Genomic DNA, 22,500 nt, shown 5'->3' on the forward strand with positions numbered 1-22,500 from the left:
AAAGCTGCATTCTCTCTGGTGTCCACTTACAGCTGCATTCTCTCTAGTGTCCACTTAAAGCTGCATTCTCTTGGATGTCCACTTAAAACTGCCTTCACTCGGATGTCCACTTAAAGCTGCATTCTCTCTAGTGTCAACTTAAAGCTGAATTCTCTCTAGTGTTTACTTAAAGCTGCATTATCTCTGATGTCCACTTAAAGCTGCATTCTCTCTGATGTCCGTATAAAGCTGCATTCTCTCTAGTGTCCACTTAAAGCTGCATTCTCTCTGATGTCCACTTAAAGCTGCATTTTCTCTGATGTCCACTTAAAGCTGCCTTCTCTCTGATGTCCACTTAAAGCTGCATTCTCTCGGATGTCCAGTTAAAACTGCCTTCACTCGGATGTCCACTTAAAGCTGCATTCTCTCTAGTGTCAACTTAAAGCTGCATTCTCTCTGATATCCACTTAAAGCTGCATTCTCTCTAGTGTCCACTTAAAGCTGCATTCTCTCTGATGTCCACTTAAAGCGGCATGTTCTCTGATGTCCACTTAAAGCTGCATTCTCTCTAGTGTTTACTTAAAGCTGCATTCTCTCTAGTGTTTACTTAAAGCTGCATTCTCTCTAGTGTTTACTTAAAGCTGCATTTTCTCTGATGTCCACTTAAAGCTGCATTCTCTCTAGTGTTTACTTAAAGCTGCATTCTCTCTGATATCCACTTAAAGCTGCATTCTCTCTAGTGTCCACTTAAAGCTGCATTCTCTCTGATGTCCACTTAAAGCTGCATGTTCTCTGATGTCCACTTAAAGCTGCATTCTCTCTAGTGTTTACTTAAAGCTGCATTCTCTGTAGTGTTTACTTAAAGCTGCATTCTCTCTAGTGTTTACTTAAAGCTGCATTTTCTCTGATGTCCACTTAAAGCTGCATTCTCTCTAGTGTTTACTTAAAGCTGCATTCTCTCGGATCCGTATTTTAGTTTCTCTTTCATGTGAAAAGGCCTCAACACACCTGTCTGTCTCTCTGACCTGTCTGTCTCTCTGACCTGTCTGTCTCTCTGACCTGTCTGTCTCTCTGACCTGTCTGTCTCTCTGACCTGTCTGTCTCTCTGACCTGTCTGTCTCTGACCTGTCTGTCTCTGACCTGTCTGTCTCTCTGACCTGTCTGTCTCTGACCTGTCTGTCTCTCTGACCTGTCTGTCTCTGACCTGTCTGTCTCTCTGACCTGTCTGTCTCTCTGACCTGTCTGTGTCTGACCTGTCTGTCTCTCTGACCTGTCTGTCTCTCTGACCTGTCTGTGTCTGACCTGTCTGTCTCTGACCTGTCTGTCTCTCTGACCTGTCTGTCTCTGACCTGTCTGTCTCTCTGACCTGTCTGTCTCTGACCTGTCCGTCTCTGACCTGTCTGTCTCTCTGACCTGTCTGTCTCTGACCTGTCTGTCTCTCTGACCTGTCTGTCTCTCTGACCTGTCTGTCTCTGACCTGTCTGTCTCTCTGACCTGTCTGTCTCTGACCTGTCCGTCTCTGACCTGTCTGTCTCTGACCTGTCTGTCTCTCTGACCTGTCTGTCTCTCTGACCTGTCTGTCTCTCTCTGACCTGTCTCTGTCTCTGACCTGTCTGTCTCTCTGACCTGTCTCTGTCTCTGACCTGTCTGTCTCTCTGACCTGTCTGTCTCTGACCTGTCTGTCTCTCTGACCTGTCTGTCTCTGACCTGTCCGTCTCTGACCTGTCTGTCTCTGACCTGTCTGTCTCTCTGACCTGTCTGTGTCTCTGACCTGTCTGTCTCTGACCTGTCTGTCTGTCTCTGACCTGTCTGTCTCTGACCTGTCTGTCTGTCTCTGACCTGTCTGTCTCTCTGACCTCTCTGTCTCTCTGACCTGTCTGTCTCTGACCTGTCTCTCTCTCTGACCTGTCTGTCTCTCTGATGACCTGTCTGTCTCTGACCTGTCTGTCTCTGACCTGTCTGTCTCTCTGACCTGTCTGTCTCTGACCTGTCTCTCTCTCTGACCTGTCTGTCTCTGACCTGTCTGTCTCTCTGATCCGTCTCTCTCTCTGACCTGTCTGTCTCTCTCTCTGACCTGTCTGTCTCTGACCTGTCTGTCTCTCTGACCTGTCTGTCTCTGACCTGTCTGTCTCTCTGACCTGTCTGTCTCTCTGACCCGTCTCTGTCTCTGACCTGTCTGTCTCTCTCTCTGACCTGTCCGTCTCTCTCTCTGACCTGTCTGTCTCTGACCTGTCTCTGTCTCTGACCTGTCTGTCTCTCTGATGACCTGTCTGTCTCTCAGCATGTTTGATGTCGGAGGACAGCGAGACGAGCGCAGGAAGTGGATCCAGTGCTTCAACGGTGAGAAAAACAGATTCATTAAAACATGACCTGTCTGTCTGATGACCTGTCTGTCTGATGAGCGGTCTGTCTCTCTGATGACCTGTCTGTCTGTCTGATGACCTGTCTGTCTGATGACCTGTCTGTCTGATGACCTGTCTGTCTGTCTGATGACCTGTCTGTCTGATGACCTGTCTGTCTGATGACCTGTCCGTCTCTCTGATAACCTGTCTGTCTGTCTGATGACCTGTCTATCTGATGACCTGTCTGTCTCTCTGATAACCTGTCTGTCTGTCTGATGACCTGTCTATCTGATGACCTGTCTGTCTCTCTGATGACCTGTCTGTCTCTCTGATAACCTGTCTGTCTCTCTGATAACCTGTCTCTCTGTTGACCTGTCTGTCTCTCTGATAACCTGTCTGTCTCTCTGATAACCTGTCTCTCTGTTGACCTGTCTGTCTCTCTGATTACCTGTCTGTCGCTCTGATGACCTGTCTGTCTCTCTGATGACCTGTCTGTCTGATGACCTGTCTGTCTGCTCAGATGTGACGGCCATCATCTTCGTGGCGGCGAGCAGCAGCTACAACATGGTGATCAGAGAAGACAACTCCACCAATCGGCTGCGAGAGTCTCTGGACCTGTTTAGATCCATCTGGACCAACAGGTGCTCTGATTGGCTGTTACTGACCCCCCTCTCCTCTGATTGGCTGTCACTGACCTCCCTCTCCTCTGATTGGCTGTCACTGACCCCCCTCTCCTCTGATTGGCTGTCACTGACCTCCCTCTCCTCTGATTGGCTGTCACTGACCTCCCTCTCCTCTGATTGGCTGTCACTGACCTCCCTCTCCTCTGATTGGCTGTCACTGACCTCCCTCTCCTCTGATTGGCTGTCTCTGACCCCTCTCTCCTCTGATTGGCTGTCACTGACCTCCCTCTCCTCTGATTGGCTGTCACTGACCTCCCTCTCCTCTGATTGGCTGTCACTGACCCCCCTCTCCTCGGATTGGCTGTCACTGACCTCCCTCTCCTCTGATTGGCTGTCACTGACCCCCCTCTCCTCTGATTGGCTGTCTCTGACCCTGCTCTGCTCGGATTGGCTGTCTCTGACCCTGCTCTCCTCTGATTGGCTGTCTGTGACCCTGCTCTCTTCTGATTGGCTGTCTCTGACCCCTCTCTCCTCTGATTGGCTGTCTCTGACCCCTCTCTCCTCTGATTGGCTGTTACTGACCCCTCTCTCCTCTGATTGGCTGTCTGTGACCCCTCTCTGCTCTGATTGGCTGTCTCTGACCCTGCTCTGCTCTGATTGGCTGTCTGTGACCCTGCTCTGCTCTGATTGGCTGTCTCTGACCCTGCTCTGCTCTGATTGGCTGTTTGTGACCCCTCTCTCCTCTGATTGGCTGTCTGTGACCCTGCTCTCCTCTGATTGGCTGTCTCTGACCCCGCTCTGCTCTGATTGGCTGTCTGTGACCCCCCTCTCCTCTGATTGGCTGTCTCTGACCCCCCTCTCCTCTGATTGGCTGTCTGTGACCCCTCTCTCCTCTGATTGGCTGTTACTGACCCCTCTCTACTTTGATTGGCTGTCTCTGACCCCCCTCTCCTCTGATTGGCTGTCTCTGACCCCTCTCTCCTCTGATTGGCTGTCTGTTACCCTGCTCTGCTCTGATTGGCTGTTACTGACCCCTCTCTACTCTGATTGGCTGTCTCTGACCCCCCTCTCCTCTGATTGGCTGTCTGTGACCCCTCTCTCCTCTGATTGGCTGTTACTGACCCCTCTCTACTCTGATTGGCTGTCTCTGACCCCCCTCTCCTCTGATTGGCTGTCTGTGACCCCCCTCTCCTCTGATTGGCTGTCACTGACCTCCCTCTCCTCTGATTGGCTGTTACTGACCCCTCTCTACTTTGATTGGCTGTCACTGACCTCCCTCTCCTCTGATTGGCTGTCTCTGACCTCCCTCTCCTCTGATTGGCTGTTACTGACCCCTCTCTCCTCTGATTGGCTGTCTCTGACCCCCCTCTCCTCTGATTGGCTGTCTCTGACCCCCCTCTCCTCTGATTGGCTGTCTGTGACCCCCCTCTCCTCTGATTGGCTGTTTGTGACCCCTCTCTCCTCTGATTGGCTGTCTGTGACCCTGCTCTCCTCTGATTGGCTGTCTGTGACCCTGCTCTCCTCTGATTGGCTGTCTGTGACCCTGCTCTCCTCTGATTGGCTGTCTGTGACCCTGCTCTCCTCTGATTGGCTGTCTCTGACCCCCCTCTCCTCTGATTGGCTGTCTGTGACCCCCCTCTCCTCTGATTGGCTGTCTGTGACCCCTCTCTCCTCTGATTGGCTGTCTGTGACCCTGCTCTGCTCTGATTGGCTGTCTGTGACCCCTCTCTCCTCTGATTGGCTGTCTGTGACCCTGCTCTGCTCTGATTGGCTGTCTGTGACCCTGCTCTGCTCTGATTGGCTGTCTGTGACCCTGCTCTGCTCTCATTGGCTCAGGTTCCTGAAGACCATCTCTGTGATCCTGTTCCTGAACAAACAGGACGTCCTCGCCGACAAGATCCTGGCGGGAAAATCCAAACTGGAGGATTATTTCCCCGAGTACACGACGTACAGCGTCCCTGCTGAGTGTGCGTAAATATTAATATTAATAAATAAATATTTATAAAAATATAGAGTTTAATATGAGTGTGACAGGACGTACAGCGTCCCTGCTGAGTGTGCGTAAATATGAATATTAATATATAAATATATAAAAATATAGAGTTTAATATGAGTGTGACAGGACGTACAGCGTCCCTGCTGAGTGTGCGTAAATATTAATATTAATAAATAAATATTTATAAAAATATAGAGTTTAATATGAGTGTGACAGGACGTACAGCGTCCCTGCTGAGTGTGCGTAAATATGAATATTAATAAATAAATATATAAAAATATAGAGTTTAATATGAGTGTGACAGGACGTACAGCGTCCCTGCTGAGTGTGCGTAAATATGAATATTAATAAATAAATATTTATAAAAATATAGAGTTTAATATGAGTGTGACAGGACGTACAGCGTCCCTGCTGAGTGTGCGTAAATATTAATATTAATATATAAATATTTATAAAAATATAGAGTTTAATATGAGTGTGACAGGACGTACAGCGTCCCTGCTGAGTGTGCGTAAATATTAATATTAATAAATAAATATTTATAAAAATATAGAGTTTAATATGAGTGTGACAGGACGTACAGCGTCCCTGCTGAGTGTGCGTAAATATGAATATTAATAAATAAATATAAAGTATAAATGCAGTAATATAAAGATCTGTAATAATATAAAATAATATAAACTTATATAAACATAATAATAATAATTATAATAATAATATAAACTTATATAAATGTTTAATATCAGGATAAGAGTTAAAATATAATCATATGTTTATGTTTATTATAATAATAATAAACATAAACATATGAACGTCCTCTGATCTGATAATTAATATAATAATATTTATAAACATATTAATAAATAATAACGTCCTCTGATCTGATAATAATAAACATTTATAATAATAATAATAAAAATATTTATAATAATAATAATAATAATAATATTTATAATAATAACATTAATAATAATAAACATAATAATAATAATAATAATAACATTAATAATAATAAACATAATAATAATAATAATAATAACATTAATAATAATAAACATAATAATAATAATAATAACATTAATAATAATAAACATAATAATAATAATAATAATAATAATAATAATATTAATAATAATAATATTTATAAACATTAATAATAATAATAATAATAATAAACATTAATAATAATAATAATAATAAACATTAATAATAATAATAATAATAATAATAATAATAATATTTATAATAATAATAATAATAATAATAATAATAATAATAATAATAATATTATTATTATTAATAATAATAATATTAATAATAATAATAAACATTATAATAATAATAATAATAATAAACATTATAATAATAATAATAATAATAAACATTAATAATAATAAACATAATAATAAACATTAATAATAATAATAATAATAAACATTAATAATAATAATAATAATAATAAACATTAATAATAATAATAATAATAAACATTAATAATAATAAACATAATAATAATAATAATAATAATAATAATATTTATAATAATAATAATAATAATTATAATAATAAACATTAATAATAATAATAAATGAACATCCTTTGATCTTCAGCCGTTATAATAATAATAATAAACATTATAATAATAATAATAACATTAATAATAATAAACATAATAATAATAATAATAATATTAATAATAATAATAAACATTAATAATAATAATAATAATATTAATAATAATAATAAACATTATAATAATAATAAATGAACGTCCTTTGATCTGCAGCCGTTATAATAATAATAATAATAATAATAATAAACATTAATAATAATAATAAATGAACGTCCTTTGATCTTCAGCCGTTATAATAATAATAATAAATATTTATAATAATAATAATAATAATAATAATAAACATTATAATAATAATAATGATAAATGAACGTGCTTTGATCTTCAGCCGTTATAATAATAATAATAATAATAATAATAATAATAAACATTAATAATAATAAATAATAATAATAATAATAAATATTTATATTAATAATAATATTAATAATAATATTAATAATAATAATAATAATATTAATAAATGAACGTCCTTTGATCTTCAGCTGTTCCTGACGTCGATGAAGATCCAAAAGTCACCAGAGCAAAATTCTTCATCAGGGACGAGTTCCTGGTAAACACCTGTCTGTCTGCTCACCTGTCTGTCTCTCACCTGTCTGTCTCTCACCTGTCTGTCTCTCACCTGTCTGTCTGCTCACCTGTCTGTCTCTCACCTGTCTGTCTCTCACCTGTCTGTCTGACTCACCTGTCTGTCTCTCACCTGTCTGTCTCTCACCTGTCTGTCTCTCACCTGTCTGTCTCTCACCTGTCTGTCTCTCACCTGTCTGTCTCTCACCTGTCTGTCTCTCACCTGTCTGTCCCTCACCTGTCTGTCTCTCACCTGTCTGTCTCTCACCTGTCTGTCTCACCTGTCTGTCTCTCACCTCTCTCACCTGTCTGTCTCTCACCTGTCTGTCACCTGTCTGTCTCACCTGTCTGTCTCTCACCTCTCTCACCTGTCTGTCTCTCACCTGTCTGTCTCACCTGTCTGTCTCTCACCTCTCTCACCTGTCTGTCTCTCACCTGTCTGTCACCTGTCTGTCACCTGTCTGTCACCTGTCTGTCTCTCACCTCTCTCACCTCTCTCACCTGTCTGTCTCTCACCTGTCTGTCTCTCACCTGTCTGTCTCTCACCTGTCTGTCTCTCACCTGTCTGTCTCTCACCTGTCTGTCTCTCACCTGTCTGTCTCTCAGAGGATCAGCACAGCCAGTGGCGATGGGAAACATTACTGTTACCCTCACTTCACTTGTGCCATCGACACTGAAAACATCCGCCGCGTCTTCAACGACTGTCGTGACATCATCCAGCGCATGCACCTGCGGCAGTACGAGCTGCTGTGATTGGCTGCTGGGGCCTGGCCCCGCCCCCTGGAGCAGAAGCTAACGGCTAACCTAGAAGCTAACGTGATTTAATGCTGAAACCTTTAACCGTCATTATATTATCACAGACGTGTGTGTGTGTGTGTGTGTGTGTGACGCTGCAGCAGGGGGTTGTGGGTAGTGTAGTCCTGACACCATGTGAGGGGGCGGGGCTAAGGAAGCTCATTTACATATGTGTGATCATGTTATTTATTTATATTTATTAATATTAATATCTGTGATGGCGTGCCGTCGTGCTCGTCCCTGATTGGCTGAGCTTCAGCTGTAGATTCATGTTGTTTACAGTTTTTAACTTTAGTGAAATTAATAAACACATTTATATTTGCAGCCTAGAGTTCACATTAATATTAATAACATTATTAATAACAGTGATATTATTATTAATGATAACAATATAACTCATTAATATAAATAAGAGTTCACATCACTCTGATTAACATTAATATTAATATTACTGTTATTATTATTATTAATACTTTTGTTCTTATTATTAAAAACTATTATGACAAACTTTTGGTCTTTTTTAGTCTCAGGTGTTCACACACACACACACACACACACACACACACACAGACACACACACACACAGACACAAACACACACACACACACACACAGACACACACACACACACAGAGAGACACACACACACACACACACACAGACACAAACACACACACACACACACAGACACAAACACACACAGACACACACACACACACAGTCACAAACACACACACACACAGACACAAACACACACACACACACATACACTCTCTCACACACACTCACACACAGACACACACACACACACACAGACACTCTCACACACACACACACACACACACAGACAGACATACACACACACACACACACAGACACACTCACACACAGACACTCACACACAGACACACACACACTCAGACACACACACACACACACTCAAACACACACACAGACACAAACACACACACACACACACAGACACAAACACACACACACACAGACACAAACACACACAGACACTCACACACAGAGACACACACACACACACACAGACACACACACACAGACACAAACACACACACACGCACAGACAGACACACACACATTTGGCTTCTGATCAGAAAGTTTTATTTACATTACATTTAAAGACAACAAAAACAACAAACAAACAAACAACAACAACAACAACAACAAACAACAACAACAACAGCAGCAGCTTCTTCTCCTTGAGGCCTGCTCTCTGCTCACTGCTCGCGGCGGGACTGCGCATGCGTCAGGAAAGCTCCGTCTCGCCCACAGAGGCTCTTTGGCGCGTGACTGTGCCCCTGCAGTGTGTGCGTGCTCTGTGCTCGTGCTCATCATCATCAACAACAACAACAACCGGACAGTGTCCCGCGGCCGCCGGTGCCCGGACCCCCCCACAGGCACACGCGGACCCCGGGCCTGAGTCACGGTAAGCGCTCGCTCCCCCGGCCTCGCGCTCTCCTCCGCTCCTCTCTCGTTTCCGCGAGGATGTCTGCGCGTTCATGGCCGCTCGAGCCCCGGTGTGACGAGGCCGCGGCGCTGCTCGCGTGCCTGCGAGTCCCGGGGACGGCGGGAGCGGAGGGTCCGCGAGACACAGCGGCACGGGCCCGCTCACACACACCGCCCGACACACCGGTCCCACACACACACACACACACACACACTCACACACACACACACACTGACGGAGGAGACGCGCCATCTTGTTTGAGCAGCAGCCGTTAATTGTCGCCATTAACCGTTAGAACCGTTAACGGTTCACTGTAAACACCGGGGACGTGTTGCATTAGCATGTTAGCTCCGGTTAGCATCACCGGAGCAACAACAACAACTCTTGAAACGCTGACGTCACTTGTTTAACTGAAAAAAACGGTTTAATGCGAATCACTGTCTGTTAGCCTGTTAGCTTAGCCTGTTAGCTTAGTTAGCCTCCTTCTAACCTGGTAACGGCGCCGCCGGTTCACTCAGACCCGGTTTGTGCTTGATGCTAACATGCTAACAGCTAGCCTACCTGCTGTTCATCCAGTACAGCACGTGCACACGCCCCAACGCGCGTGTCCGCGGCGGAAGAGCCACACGGGTCAAAGACAGTTTGAAGTCCCGTTGTCATGGAAACAGGACATAAATATATATAAATATATGTTTTTTATTTGTGTTTGAAACTTTTCTCACTGAGAATCTTTTTAACGTCTTTATTTATTTTTAAAAATAATAATTTTACCCAAATGAAATCATCAGAACACAAAGTCATGAACCTGCGGACGCCGCGCGTGTTTACACTGAACCCGGATCAGCGCCACGGCTCGACCCGTTACACCTGTCCGAGGGGGGGGGGGGGTCATGAAGACAAGCCGGAGTCCGGTCCAGGGTCCAGACCCGGTTCTGGTCCTGATGTCCTCTGTCCTGTGTCCAGATGGCGGAGACGGTGAAGTACGTGGACGACGAACACAAGAGCGTCTTCCTGAAGCTGCTGAACGAGCAGCGGCTGGAGGGCGACCACTGCGACATCGCCGTGGTCGTCGAGGACGTCAAGTTCAGAGCGCATCGCTGCGTCCTCGCCGCCTGCTCCAACTACTTCAAGAAGCTCTTCAAAAAACACGAGGTACGCTTTAAAAACTTCAAAAACATGAGGTAAAACTGTAAAAACATGAGGTAAAATTGTAAAAACATGAGGTAAAACTGTAAAAACATGAGGTAAAACTATAAAAACATGAGGTAAAACTGTAAAACATGAGGTAAAACTGTAAAAACATGAGGTAAAACTGTAAAAACATGAGGTAAAACTGTAAAAACACGAGGTAAAACTGTAAAAACATGAGGTAAAACTGTAAAAACATGAGGTAAAACTGTAAAAACATGAGGTAAAACTGTAAAACTATAAAAACATGAGGTAAAACTGTAAAACATGAGGTAAAACTGTAAAAACATGAGGTAAAACTGTAAAACATGAGGTAAAACTGTAAAACTATAAAAACATGAGGTAAAACTGTAAAACATGAGGTAAAACTGTAAAAACATGTGGTAAAACTGTAAAACATGAGGTAAAACTGTAAAAACATGAGGTAAAACTGTAAAAACATGAGGTAAAACTGTAAAACATGAGGTAAAACTGTAAAACTATAAAAACATGAGGTAAAACTGTAAAAACATGAGGTAAAACTGTAAAAACACGAGGTAAAACTGTAAAAACATGAGGTCAAACTGTAAAAACATGAGGTCAAACTGTAAAAACATGAGGTAAAACTATAAAAACATGAGGTAAAACTGTAAAAACATGAGGTAAATCTGTAAAACATGAGGTAAAACTTCAAAAACATGAGGTAAAACTGTAAAAACATGAGGTAAAACTATAAAACATGAGGTAAAACTGTAAAAACATGAGGTCAAACTGTAAAAACACGAGGTAAAACTTCAAAAACATGAGGTAAAACTATAAAACATGAGGTAAAACTATAAAACATGAGGTAAAACTGTAAAAACATGAGGTCAAACTGTAAAACATGAGGTAAAACTTCAAAAACATGAGGTAAAACTATAAAACATGAGGTAAAACTATAAAAACATGAGGTAAAACTGTAAAAACATGAGGTAAAACTATAAAACATGAGGTAAAACTGTAAAAACATGAGGTAAAACTGTAAAACTATAAAAACATGAGGTAAAACTGTAAAAACATGAGGTAAAACTGTAAAACTATAAAAACATGAGGTAAAACTATAAAAACATGAGGTAAAACTGTAAAAACATGAGGTAAAACTATAAAAACATGAGGTAAAACTGTAAAAACATGAGGTAAAACTATAAAAACATGAGGTAAAACTATAAAAACATGAGGTAAAACTATAAAACATGAGGTAAAACTATAAAAACATGAGGTAAAACTATAAAAACATGAGGTAAAACTATAAAAACATGAGGTAAAACTGTAAAAACATGAGGTAAAACTATAAAAACATGAGGTAAAACTATAAAACATGAGGTAAAACTATAAAAACATGAGGTAAAACTGTAAAAACATGAGGTAAAACTGTAAAAACATGAGGTAAAACTATAAAAACATGAGGTAAAACTATAAAAACATGAGGTAAAACTATAAAAACATGAGGTAAAACTATAAAACATGAGGTAAAACTGTAAAAACATGAGGTAAAACTATAAAAACATGAGGTAAAACTGTAAAAACATGAGGTAAAACTATAAAAACATGAGGTAAAACTATAAAAACATGAGGTAAAACTATAAAACATGAGGTAAAACTATAAAAACATGAGGTAAAACTATAAAAACATGAGGTAAAACTATAAAACATGAGGTAAAACTATAAAAACATGAGGTAAAACTGTAAAAACATGAGGTAAAACTATAAAAACATGAGGTAAAACTGTAAAAACATGAGGTAAAACTATAAAAACATGAGGTAAAACTATAAAAACATGAGGTAAAACTATAAAACATGAGGTAAAACTATAAAAACATGAGGTAAAACTATAAAAACATGAGGTAAAACTATAAAACATGAGGTAAAACTATAAAAACATGAGGTAAAACTATAAAAACATGAGGTAAAACTATAAAAACATGAGGTAAAACTGTAAAAACATGAGGTAAAACTATAAAAACATGAGGTAAAACTGTAAAAACATGAGGTAAAACTATAAAAACATGAGGTAAAACTATAAAAACATGAGGTAAAACTATAAAACATGAGGTAAAACTATAAAAACATGAGGTAAAACTATAAAAACATGAGGTAAAACTGTAAAACATGAGGTAAAACTATAAAACATGAGGTAAAACTATAAAAACATGAGGATACTGTAATAACTATATGAAGTATATTAATAACTATATTAATAATAACTTTATTAATAAGCATTAATAACATAAACAGGTGGATAACTCGTCGGTGATAACTGTAATATATATTAAGTATATTAATAACTATAATAAAAAACATTAATAACTATATTAATAACTATAATAATAAACATTAATAACATAAACAGGTGGATACTGTAATAACTATATTAATAATAATAATAATAATTATATTAATATTAATAATAAACATTAATAACAGGTGGATACTGTAATAACTATATTATTAATAATAATAATAATTATATTAATATTAATAATAAACATTAATAACAGGTGGATACTGTAATAACTATATTATTAATAATAATATAGTTATTACAGTATATATATATATAAGTATATTAAATATTAATAATATGAATAATAATAATAATAACTGACACATATGAAGCATATTAATAATAATATTAATAATAATAATAAACATTAATAACAGGTGGATAACTCGCCGGTGATAACTGTAATATATATTAAGTATATTAATAATAATATTAATAATAATAATAACTATATTAATAACTATATTAATAATAATAATAATAAACATTAATAAACATCAATAACAGGTGGATACTGTAATAACTATATTAATAACTATATTAATAATAATAATAATAATAAACATTAATAAACATCAATAACAGGTGGATACTGTAATAACTATATTAATAACTATATTAATAATAATAATAATAATAAACATTAATAAACATCAATAACAGGTGGATACTGTAATAACTATATTAATAACTATATTAATAATAATAATAATAATAAACATTAATAAACATCAATAACAGGTGGATAACTTGTCGGTGATAACTGTAATATAAATTAAGTATATTAAATATTAATAATAATAATAATAAACATTAATAACATAAACAGGTGGATAACTCGTCGGTGATAACTGTAATATAAATTAAGTATATTAAATATTAATAATAATAATAATAAACATTAATAACATAAACAGGTGGATAACTCGTCGGTGATAACTGTAATATATATTAAGTATAATAATAATAATAACTATATTAATAATAATAATAAACATTAATAACATAAACAGGTGGATAACTCGTCGGTGATTGAGATCGACTTCATCCGCTCCGACATCTTCGAGGAGGTGTTGAACTACATGTACACGGCAAAGATCTCTGTGAGCAAGAGGGACGTCAACCTCATGATGTCCTCGGGTCAGATCCTGGGGATCCGCTTCCTCGACAAGCTCTGCTCTCAGGTAACAACACAACAACAACAACAACACAACAACAACACACAACAGCAACAACACAACAACAACACAACACAGGTAACAGCAACACAGGTAACAACAACACAGGCAACAACAACCTCATGATGTCCTCGGGTCAGATCCTGGGGATCCGCTTCCTCGACAAGCTCTGCTCTCAGGTAACAACAACAACACAACAACAACACAACAACAACACAACAACAACACAACACAGGTAACAACAGCCTCATGATGTCCTCGGGTCAGATCCTGGGGATCCGCTTCCTCGACAAGCTCTGCTCTCAGGTAACAACACAACAACAACACAACAACACAGCAACAACAACACAACCACAACAACACAACAACAACAACACAACAACAACAACAACAACACAACACAGGCAACAACAACCTCATGATGTCCTCGGGTCAGATCCTGGGGATCCGCTTCCTCGACAAGCTCTGCTCTCAGGTAACACAACAACAACACAACAACAACACAACAACAACAACAACACAACAACAACACAACAACACAACACAGGCAACAACAACACAACAACAACAACCTCATGATGTCCTCGGGTCAGATCCTGGGGATCCGCTTCCTCGACAAGCTCTGCTCTCAGGTAACAACACAACAACAACAACACAACAACAACAACAACAACAACACAACAACACAACAACCACACAACAACAACACACAACACAGGCAACAACAACCTCATGATGTCCTCGGGTCAGATCCTGGGGATCCGCTTCCTCGACAAGCTCTGCTCTCAGGTACGACAACAACAACACAACAACACAGGTAACAACACAGGTAACAACAACAACACACACACAACAACAACACAGGTAACAACAACAACACACACACAACAACAACACAGGTAACAACAACACAACAACAAACACACAACAACAACACAGGTAACAACAACACAACAACAAACACACAACAACAACACAGGTAACAACATAGGCAACAATCACAACAACAACAGCCTCATGATGTCCTCGGGTCAGATCCAGGTGTGCCCGGTGAGGCCCCGCCCCCTGATGATGCGTTCATGTCTCCTCAGAAACGCGACGTGTCGTCAGACGACAAAGAGAAGTTTCCTTATGACATCGTGAAGATGGCGCTGCCTCCTGAAGCCCAGCTGGCCGCTGACGCAGAGGTGACTGTTATTGTTCTTATCCTGGATCAGGTCTCAGGGGACCAGCTCCAGCCTCTGGTCCTGGATCAGGTCTCAGGGGACCAGCTCCAGCCTCTGGTCCTGGATCAGGTCTCAGGGCAGAAGCTCCAGCCTCTGATCCTGGATCAGGTCTCAGGGGACCAGCTCCAGCCTCTGGTCCTGGATCAGGTCTCAGGGGACCAGCTCCAGCCTCTGATCCTGGATCAGGTCTCAGGGGCAGCAGCTCCAGCCTCTGGTCCTGGATCAGGTCTCAGGGGACCAGCTCCAGCCTCTGGTCCTGGATCAGGTCTCAGGGGCAGCAGCTCCAGCCTCTGGTCCTGGATCAGGTCTCAGGGCAGCAGCTCCAGCCTCTGATCCTGGATCAGGTCTCAGGGGACCAGCTCCAGCCTCTGATCCTGGATCAGGTCTCAGGGGACCAGCTCCAGCCTCTGATCCTGGATCAGGTCTCAGGGGCAGCAGCTCCAGCCTCTGATCCTGGATCAGGTCTCAGGGGACCAGCTCCAGCCTCTGGTCCTGGATCAGGTCTCAGGGGCAGCAGCTCCAGCCTCTGATCCTGGATCAGGTCTCAGGGGCGGCAGCTCCAGCCTCTGATCCTGGATCAGGTCTCAGGGGCAGCAGCTCCAGCCTCTGGTCCTGGATCAGGTCTCAGGGGCAGCAGCTCCAGCCTCTGGTCCTGGATCAGGTCTTAGGGGACCAGCTCCAGCCTCTGATCCTGGAACAGGTCTCAGGGGACCAGCTCCAGCCTCTGATCCTGGATCAGGTCTCAGGGGCAGCAGCTCCAGCCTCTGATCCTGGATCAGGTCTCAGGGGCAGCAGCTCCAGCCTCTGGTCCTGGATCAGGTCTCAGGGGCAGCAGCTCCAGCCTCTGATCCTGGATCAGGTCTCAGGGGCAGCAGCTCCAGCCTCTGATCCTGGATCAGGTCTCAGGGGCAGCAGCTCCAGCCTCTGATCCTGGATCAGGTCTCAGGGGCAGCAGCTCCAGCCTCTGATCCTGGATCAGGTCTCAGGGGCAGCAGCTCCAGCAGGGACCCCAAACTTCCCTTTCCCGGGCCACATTAACCAGCTCTAACTGGGGGATCCTGAGGCGTTCCCAGGCCAGTGTGGAGATCTAATCTCGGTAGATCCAGAGCTTTGTCTTCCTCAGCTCTCTGTTCATCACAACGGTGCGGTAGAGCGACTGCAGCTCCGCCCCCGCTGCTCCATCGTCCCCTCACTCGTGAACCAGATCCCGAGGTGCTTGAAGTCCTTCACTTGGGGTCAGGACTCGTTCCAGACCCGGAGGAACAATCCAGCGGTTTCCTGCTGAGAGCCACGGCCTCAGATCCAGAGGTGCTGATCCTCATCCCGGCCGTTTCACACTCGGCTGTGAACCGATCCAGTGAGTGCTGAAGGTCCCTGACCCACGACGCCATCAGGACCACGTCAGAGACCAGATCCTCAGCCCACCCACCTGCAGCCCCTCCAGCCCCAGAGCTTTCAGCATGTGTGGATGCAGCTCATGGATCCTGGGGCTTTGCCTCTGTGGACTTGTTTCCTTCCTCAGTGACTTCTGTCAGAGATGTTGACGATGATCCCCATCAGCCTCCAGCTCTGCCTCTACAAAAGAGGGCGTGTTGGGCCCATTCAGGACTTCCTCAGAGTCCTTCCACCGCCCCATGACCTCATCAGCTGAGGTCACCAGCGTCCCGTCCTTACTGTAAACGGCTTGGACGGTTCCCCGTGTCCCCCTCCTGAGGTGCTGAATGGTGGTCCAGAAGCACCTCGGTGCCCCCCAAAGTCCTTCTCCAGGACTTGTGTGAACTCCTCCCACACCCGCTGCTTTGCCTCTGACCCAGCAGAGGCTGCAGCCCTTCAGACCTGTGGGGACCTCAGAACCACCTCCGGAGGAGGAACCACCCTCTGGTCCACCGGGGTGAACTCCAACACCGCGGCGCTCAGCCGGGGGTTTGAGAGTCTCCCCACACCCGCCCGGCCCCTCACACCCTGGGCCCCTCCAGAGAAGACCAGGGTCCAGCCCCTATCCAGGAGCACGGGTCCAGATCCAGACTGTGTGTGGAGGTGAGCCCCCCCAGATCTAACTGGGAGCTCCACCTCCCTCACAAGCTCCGGCTCCTTCCCCCACAGAGAGGAGACGCTCCACGTCCCCAGAGCCTCTGCTGCCCGGGTCTGGACCTGGTCTGGACCTGGTCTGGACCCTCCAGGCCCCTCACCCTCACTGCCCCTCGTGCAGCAGCGCCCCGACCGGGCTCCGTGGCAAACCCGGCAACCAGGCGCTCGCCGACGAGCCCTCGGTCTGGTTCTGGCTCCAGACGGGGCCCCGGGCTTCCTCCGGGCAGGGTCTCTCCTCCTCTTCCTGGTTTGTCCGTAGAGTCTTTGTGAGGCGTTCTTAGTCCGGCCCCTCGCCTGAGACCACTCTGCCATGGGAGACCAGGAGCACCAGGGTCCAGACCACAGCCCTCAGGGTCACAGGGACTCAGACCTGAACCACCATGAGGGGACGGGTCCAGACCACAGCCCTCAGGGTCACAGGGACTCAGACCTGAACCACCATGAGGGGACGGGTCCAGACCACAGCCCTCAGGGTCACAGGGACTCAGACCTGAACCACCATGAGGGGACGGGTCCAGACCACAGCCCTCAGGGTCACAGGGACTCAGACCTGAACCACCATGAGGGGACGGGTCCAGACCACAGCCCTCAGGGTCACAGGGACTCAGACCTGAACCACCATGAGGGGACGGGTCCAGACCACAGCCCTCAGGGTCACAGGGACTCAGACCTGAACCAGGATCAGGGGACGGGTCCAGGAGAGGGTTATTTTATTGTTATTATTACCTGATCAATAATCAATAAGATCATCCTGTAATGTTACTGTGTGTGTGTGTGTGTGTGTCTCTGTGTGTGTGTGTGTGCGTGTGTGTGTGCGTGCGTGCAGGTGCTCGGTGAACACGAGGACACGCCCACAGATGACCTTGTCGAGGCTTCGACCAATCAGGAGCTGGATAAATCTCCCAGTGCAGCGCTGAGAGTTCAGGAGGCCATTTTGAAAGAACTGACCAATGAGGACGTACACAAGGTACACACACACACACACACAGGTACACACACACAGGTACACACACACACAAGGTACACACACACACACACACAGGTACACACACACACTGGTACACACACACACACAGGTACACACACACACACACAGGTACACACAGTTTCACACTCACACACACAGGTACACACACACACAGTTTCACACTCACACACACAGGTACACACACACTGGTACACACACACACACACACAGGTACACACACACAAGGTACACACACAGGTACACACACAGGTACACACACACACAGGTACACACACACACAGGTACACACACACACACACACAGCTTCACACTCACACACACAGGTACACACACACACACACACACAGCTTCACACTCACACACACAGGTACACACACACACAGGTACACACACACAGTTTCACACACACACACACAGGTACACACACACACACACAGTTTCACACACACACACACACAGGTACACACACTCACACACAGAGACACACAGACTCAGGTACACACACACACAGGTACACACACTCACACACAGACTCAGGTACACACACACACACACAGGTACACACACACACACAGTTTCACACACACACACACAGGTACACACACTCACACACAGAGACACACAGACTCAGGTACACACACACAGAGACACACACACACACACAGGTACACACACAGAGACACACACACACAGGTAACCAGCACCTGTCTCCAGGTGACCTGCTACGACCAGGACGTGGTGACAGAGATGGAGGCGGAGCCTAAAGAGCTGGGGGCGGAGCATCACGCCACCCAGACGCTGGCGTTCGCCGACAGCATCGGGGAAGTGAAGGACGAGCAGCCGCCCGGGTGGTCGAGCGCCACCACCGACATGAAGTTTGAGTACCTGCTGTACGGACACCGAGAGCAGCTCGCCTGCCAGGTGTGTGGCAAGACCTTCCTGGACGAGAGCCGGCTCAGGTACCAGCAGCACCCCTAGAGGGGACTGTAGCACACGCTAGGCTCCTAGAGGGGACTGTAGCACACGCTAGGCCCCTAGAGGGGACTGTAGCACACGCTAGGCTCCTAGAGGGGACTGTAGCACACGCCAGGCTCCTAGAGGTGACTGTAGCACACGCTAGGCTCCTAGAGGGGACTGTAGCACACGCTAGGCTCCTAGAGGGGACTGTAGCACACGCTAGGCTCCTAGAGGGGACTGCAGCACACGCTAGGCTCCTAGAGGGGACTGTAGCACACGCCAGGCCCCTAGAGGGGACTGTAGCGCACGCTAGGCTCCTAGAGGGGACTGTAGCACACGCTAGGCTCCTAGAGGGGACTGTAGCACACGCTCATGCTCCTAGAGGACACTTTAGCACACGTTTATGCTCCTAGAGGACACTTTAACACACGTTTATGCTCCTAGACGACACTTTAGCACACGTTTATGCTCCTAGAGGACACTTTAGCACACGTTTATGCTCCTAGAGGACACTTTAACACACGTTAGGCTCCTAGAGGACACTTTAGCACACGTTTATGTTCCTAGAGGACACTTTAACACACGTTTATGCTCCTAGAGGACACTTTAACACACATTTATGCTCCTAGAGGACACTTTAACACACGTTTATGCTCCTAGAGGACACTTTAGCACACGTTTAGTCTCCTAGAGGACACTTTAACACACGTTTATGCTCCTAGAGGACACTTTAGCACACGTTTAGTCTCCTAGAGGACACTTTAACACACGTTTATGCTCCTAGAGGACACTTTAACACACGTTTATGCTCCTAGAGGACACTTTAACACACGTTTATGTTCCTAGAGGACACTTTAACACACGTTTATGCTCCTAGAGGACACTTTAACACACGTTTATGCTCCTAGAGGACACTTTAACACACGTTTATGCTCCTAGAGGACACTTTAACACACGTTTATGCTCCTAGAGGACACTTTAACACACGTTTATGCTCCTAGAGGACACTTTAACACACGTTTATGCTCCTAGAGGACACTTTAGCACACGTTTATGCTCCTAGAGGACACTTTAACACACGTTTATGCTCCTAGAGGACACTTTAACACACGTTTATGCTCCTAGAGGACACTTTAACACACGTTTATGCTCCTAGAGGACACTTTAGCACACGTTTATGCTCCTAGAGGACACTTTAGCACACGTTTATGCTCCTAGAGGACACTTTAACACACGTTTATGCTCCTAGAGGACACTTTAGCACACGTTTATACTCCTAGAGGACACTTTAACACACGTTTATGCTCCTAGAGGACACTTTAACACACGTTTATGCTCCTAGAGGACACTTTAGCACACGTTTATGCTCCTAGAGTTCACTTTAACACACGTTTATGCTCCTAGGGGACACTTTAACACACGTTTATGCTCCTAGAGGACACTTTAACACACGTTTATGCTCCTAGAGGACACTTTAACACACGTTTTGCTCCTAGAGTTCACTTTAACACACGTTTATGCTCCTAGAGGACACTTTAACACACGTTAGGCTCCTAGAGGACACTTTAACACACGTTAGGCTCCTAGAGGACACTTTAACACACGTTAGGCTCCTAGAGGACACTTTAACACACGTTTATGCTCCTAGAGGACACTTTAACACACGATTATGCTCCTAGAGGACACTTTAACACACGTTAGGCTCCTAGAGGACACTTTAACACACGTTTATGCTCCTAGAGGACACTTTAACACACGTTAGGCTCCTAGAGGACACTTTAACACACGTTTATGCTCCTAGAGGACACTTTAACACACGTTAGGCTCCTAGAGGACACTTTAACACACGTTTATGCTCCTAGAGGACACTTTAACACACGTTTATGCTCCTAGAGGACACTTTAACACACGTTTATGCTCCTAGAGGACACTTTAGCACACGTTTAGGCTCCTAGAGGACACTTTAACACACGTTTATGCTCCTAGAGGACACTTTAACACACGTTTATGCTCCTAGAGGACACTTTAGCACACGTTTATGCTCCTAGAGGACACTTTAACACACGTTTATGCTCCTAGAGGACACTTTAGCACACGTTTATGCTCCTAGAGGACACTTTAACACACGTTTATGCTCCTAGAGGACACTTTAACACACGTTTATGCTCCTAGAGGACACTTTAACACACGTTTATGCTCCTAGAGGACACTTTAACACACGTTTATGCTCCTAGAGGACACTTTAACACACGTTTATGCTCCTAGAGGACACTTTAACACACGTTTATGCTCCTAGAGGACACTTTAGCACACGTTTATGCTCCTAGAGGACACTTTAACACACGTTTATGCTCCTAGAGGACACTTTAACACACGTTTATGCTCCTAGAGGACACTTTAACACACATTTATGCTCCTAGAGGACACTTTAACACACGTTTATGCTCCTAGAGAACACTTTAACACACGTTTATGCTCCTAGAGAACACTTTAACACACGTTTATGCTCCTAGAGGACACTTTAACACACGTTTATGCTCCTAGAGGACACTTTAACACACGTTTATGCTCCTAGAGGACACTTTAACACACGTTTATGCTCCTAGAGGACACTTTAACACACGTTTATGCTCCTAGAGGACACTTTAACACACGTTTATGCTCCTAGAGGACACTTTAACACACGTTTATGCTCCTAGAGGACACTTTAACACACGTTTATGCTCCTAGAGGACACTTTAACACACGTTTATGCTCCTAGAGGACACTTTAACACACGTTTATGCTCCTAGAGGACACTTTAACACACGTTTATGCTCCTAGAGAACACTTTAACACACGTTTATGCTCCTAGAGGACACTTTAACACACGTTTATGCTCCTAGAGGACACTTTAACACACGTTTATGCTCCTAGAGGACACTTTAACACACGTTAGGCTCCTAGAGTGGACTTTAGCACACGTTTATGCTCCTAGAGGACACTTTAACACACGTTAGGCTCCTAGAGTGGACTTTAGCACGCTTGTCCTCTGTGTCTCCAGGAAACACGAGAAGCTTCACTCAGCTGAGCGCCCGTTCATCTGTGAGATCTGCTCTAAGGCGTTCACCACCCACGCTCACCTGAAAGGTAAAGACACACCTGAGCTCTGATGTCCTCACA

The 22,500-nt window shown here is 43.9% G+C and overlaps 2 protein-coding genes across 3 annotated transcripts in view; both read left to right on the plus strand.

Moving 5' to 3' along the window:
- The window catches only part of gnal (guanine nucleotide binding protein (G protein), alpha activating activity polypeptide, olfactory type), a gene marked incomplete at both ends in the record, with an annotated part of 19,203 nt that extends 11,310 nt beyond the window's left edge, over window positions 1-7,893 (plus strand). For both annotated transcript variants that reach the window (XM_083940884.1, XM_083940885.1), the window contains 5 exons: window positions 2,261-2,319; window positions 2,842-2,962; window positions 4,781-4,911; window positions 7,059-7,126; window positions 7,747-7,893. In XM_083940884.1, coding sequence (XP_083797010.1) covers window positions 2,261-2,319; window positions 2,842-2,962; window positions 4,781-4,911; window positions 7,059-7,126; window positions 7,747-7,893 — 526 coding nt within the window. The remainder of the gene's footprint in view (window positions 1-2,260; window positions 2,320-2,841; window positions 2,963-4,780; window positions 4,912-7,058; window positions 7,127-7,746) is intronic.
- Window positions 7,894-9,276: 1,383 nt separating this feature from the next.
- The window catches only part of LOC310966302 (zinc finger and BTB domain-containing protein 14-like), a 16,803-nt gene continuing 3,579 nt past the window's right edge, over window positions 9,277-22,500 (plus strand). The window contains exons 1-7 of the mRNA XM_083940882.1: window positions 9,277-9,390; window positions 10,375-10,563; window positions 13,915-14,085; window positions 15,171-15,266; window positions 18,220-18,360; window positions 19,096-19,340; window positions 22,382-22,467. Of these exons, the coding sequence (XP_083797008.1) occupies window positions 10,375-10,563; window positions 13,915-14,085; window positions 15,171-15,266; window positions 18,220-18,360; window positions 19,096-19,340; window positions 22,382-22,467 (928 nt within the window). The 5' untranslated portion in view covers window positions 9,277-9,390. The remainder of the gene's footprint in view (window positions 9,391-10,374; window positions 10,564-13,914; window positions 14,086-15,170; window positions 15,267-18,219; window positions 18,361-19,095; window positions 19,341-22,381; window positions 22,468-22,500) is intronic.

This window comes from Echiichthys vipera (assembly GCF_963691815.1).
Source record: "Echiichthys vipera genome assembly, contig: SCAFFOLD_64, whole genome shotgun sequence".
NCBI lineage: Eukaryota > Metazoa > Chordata > Actinopteri > Perciformes > Trachinidae > Echiichthys > Echiichthys vipera.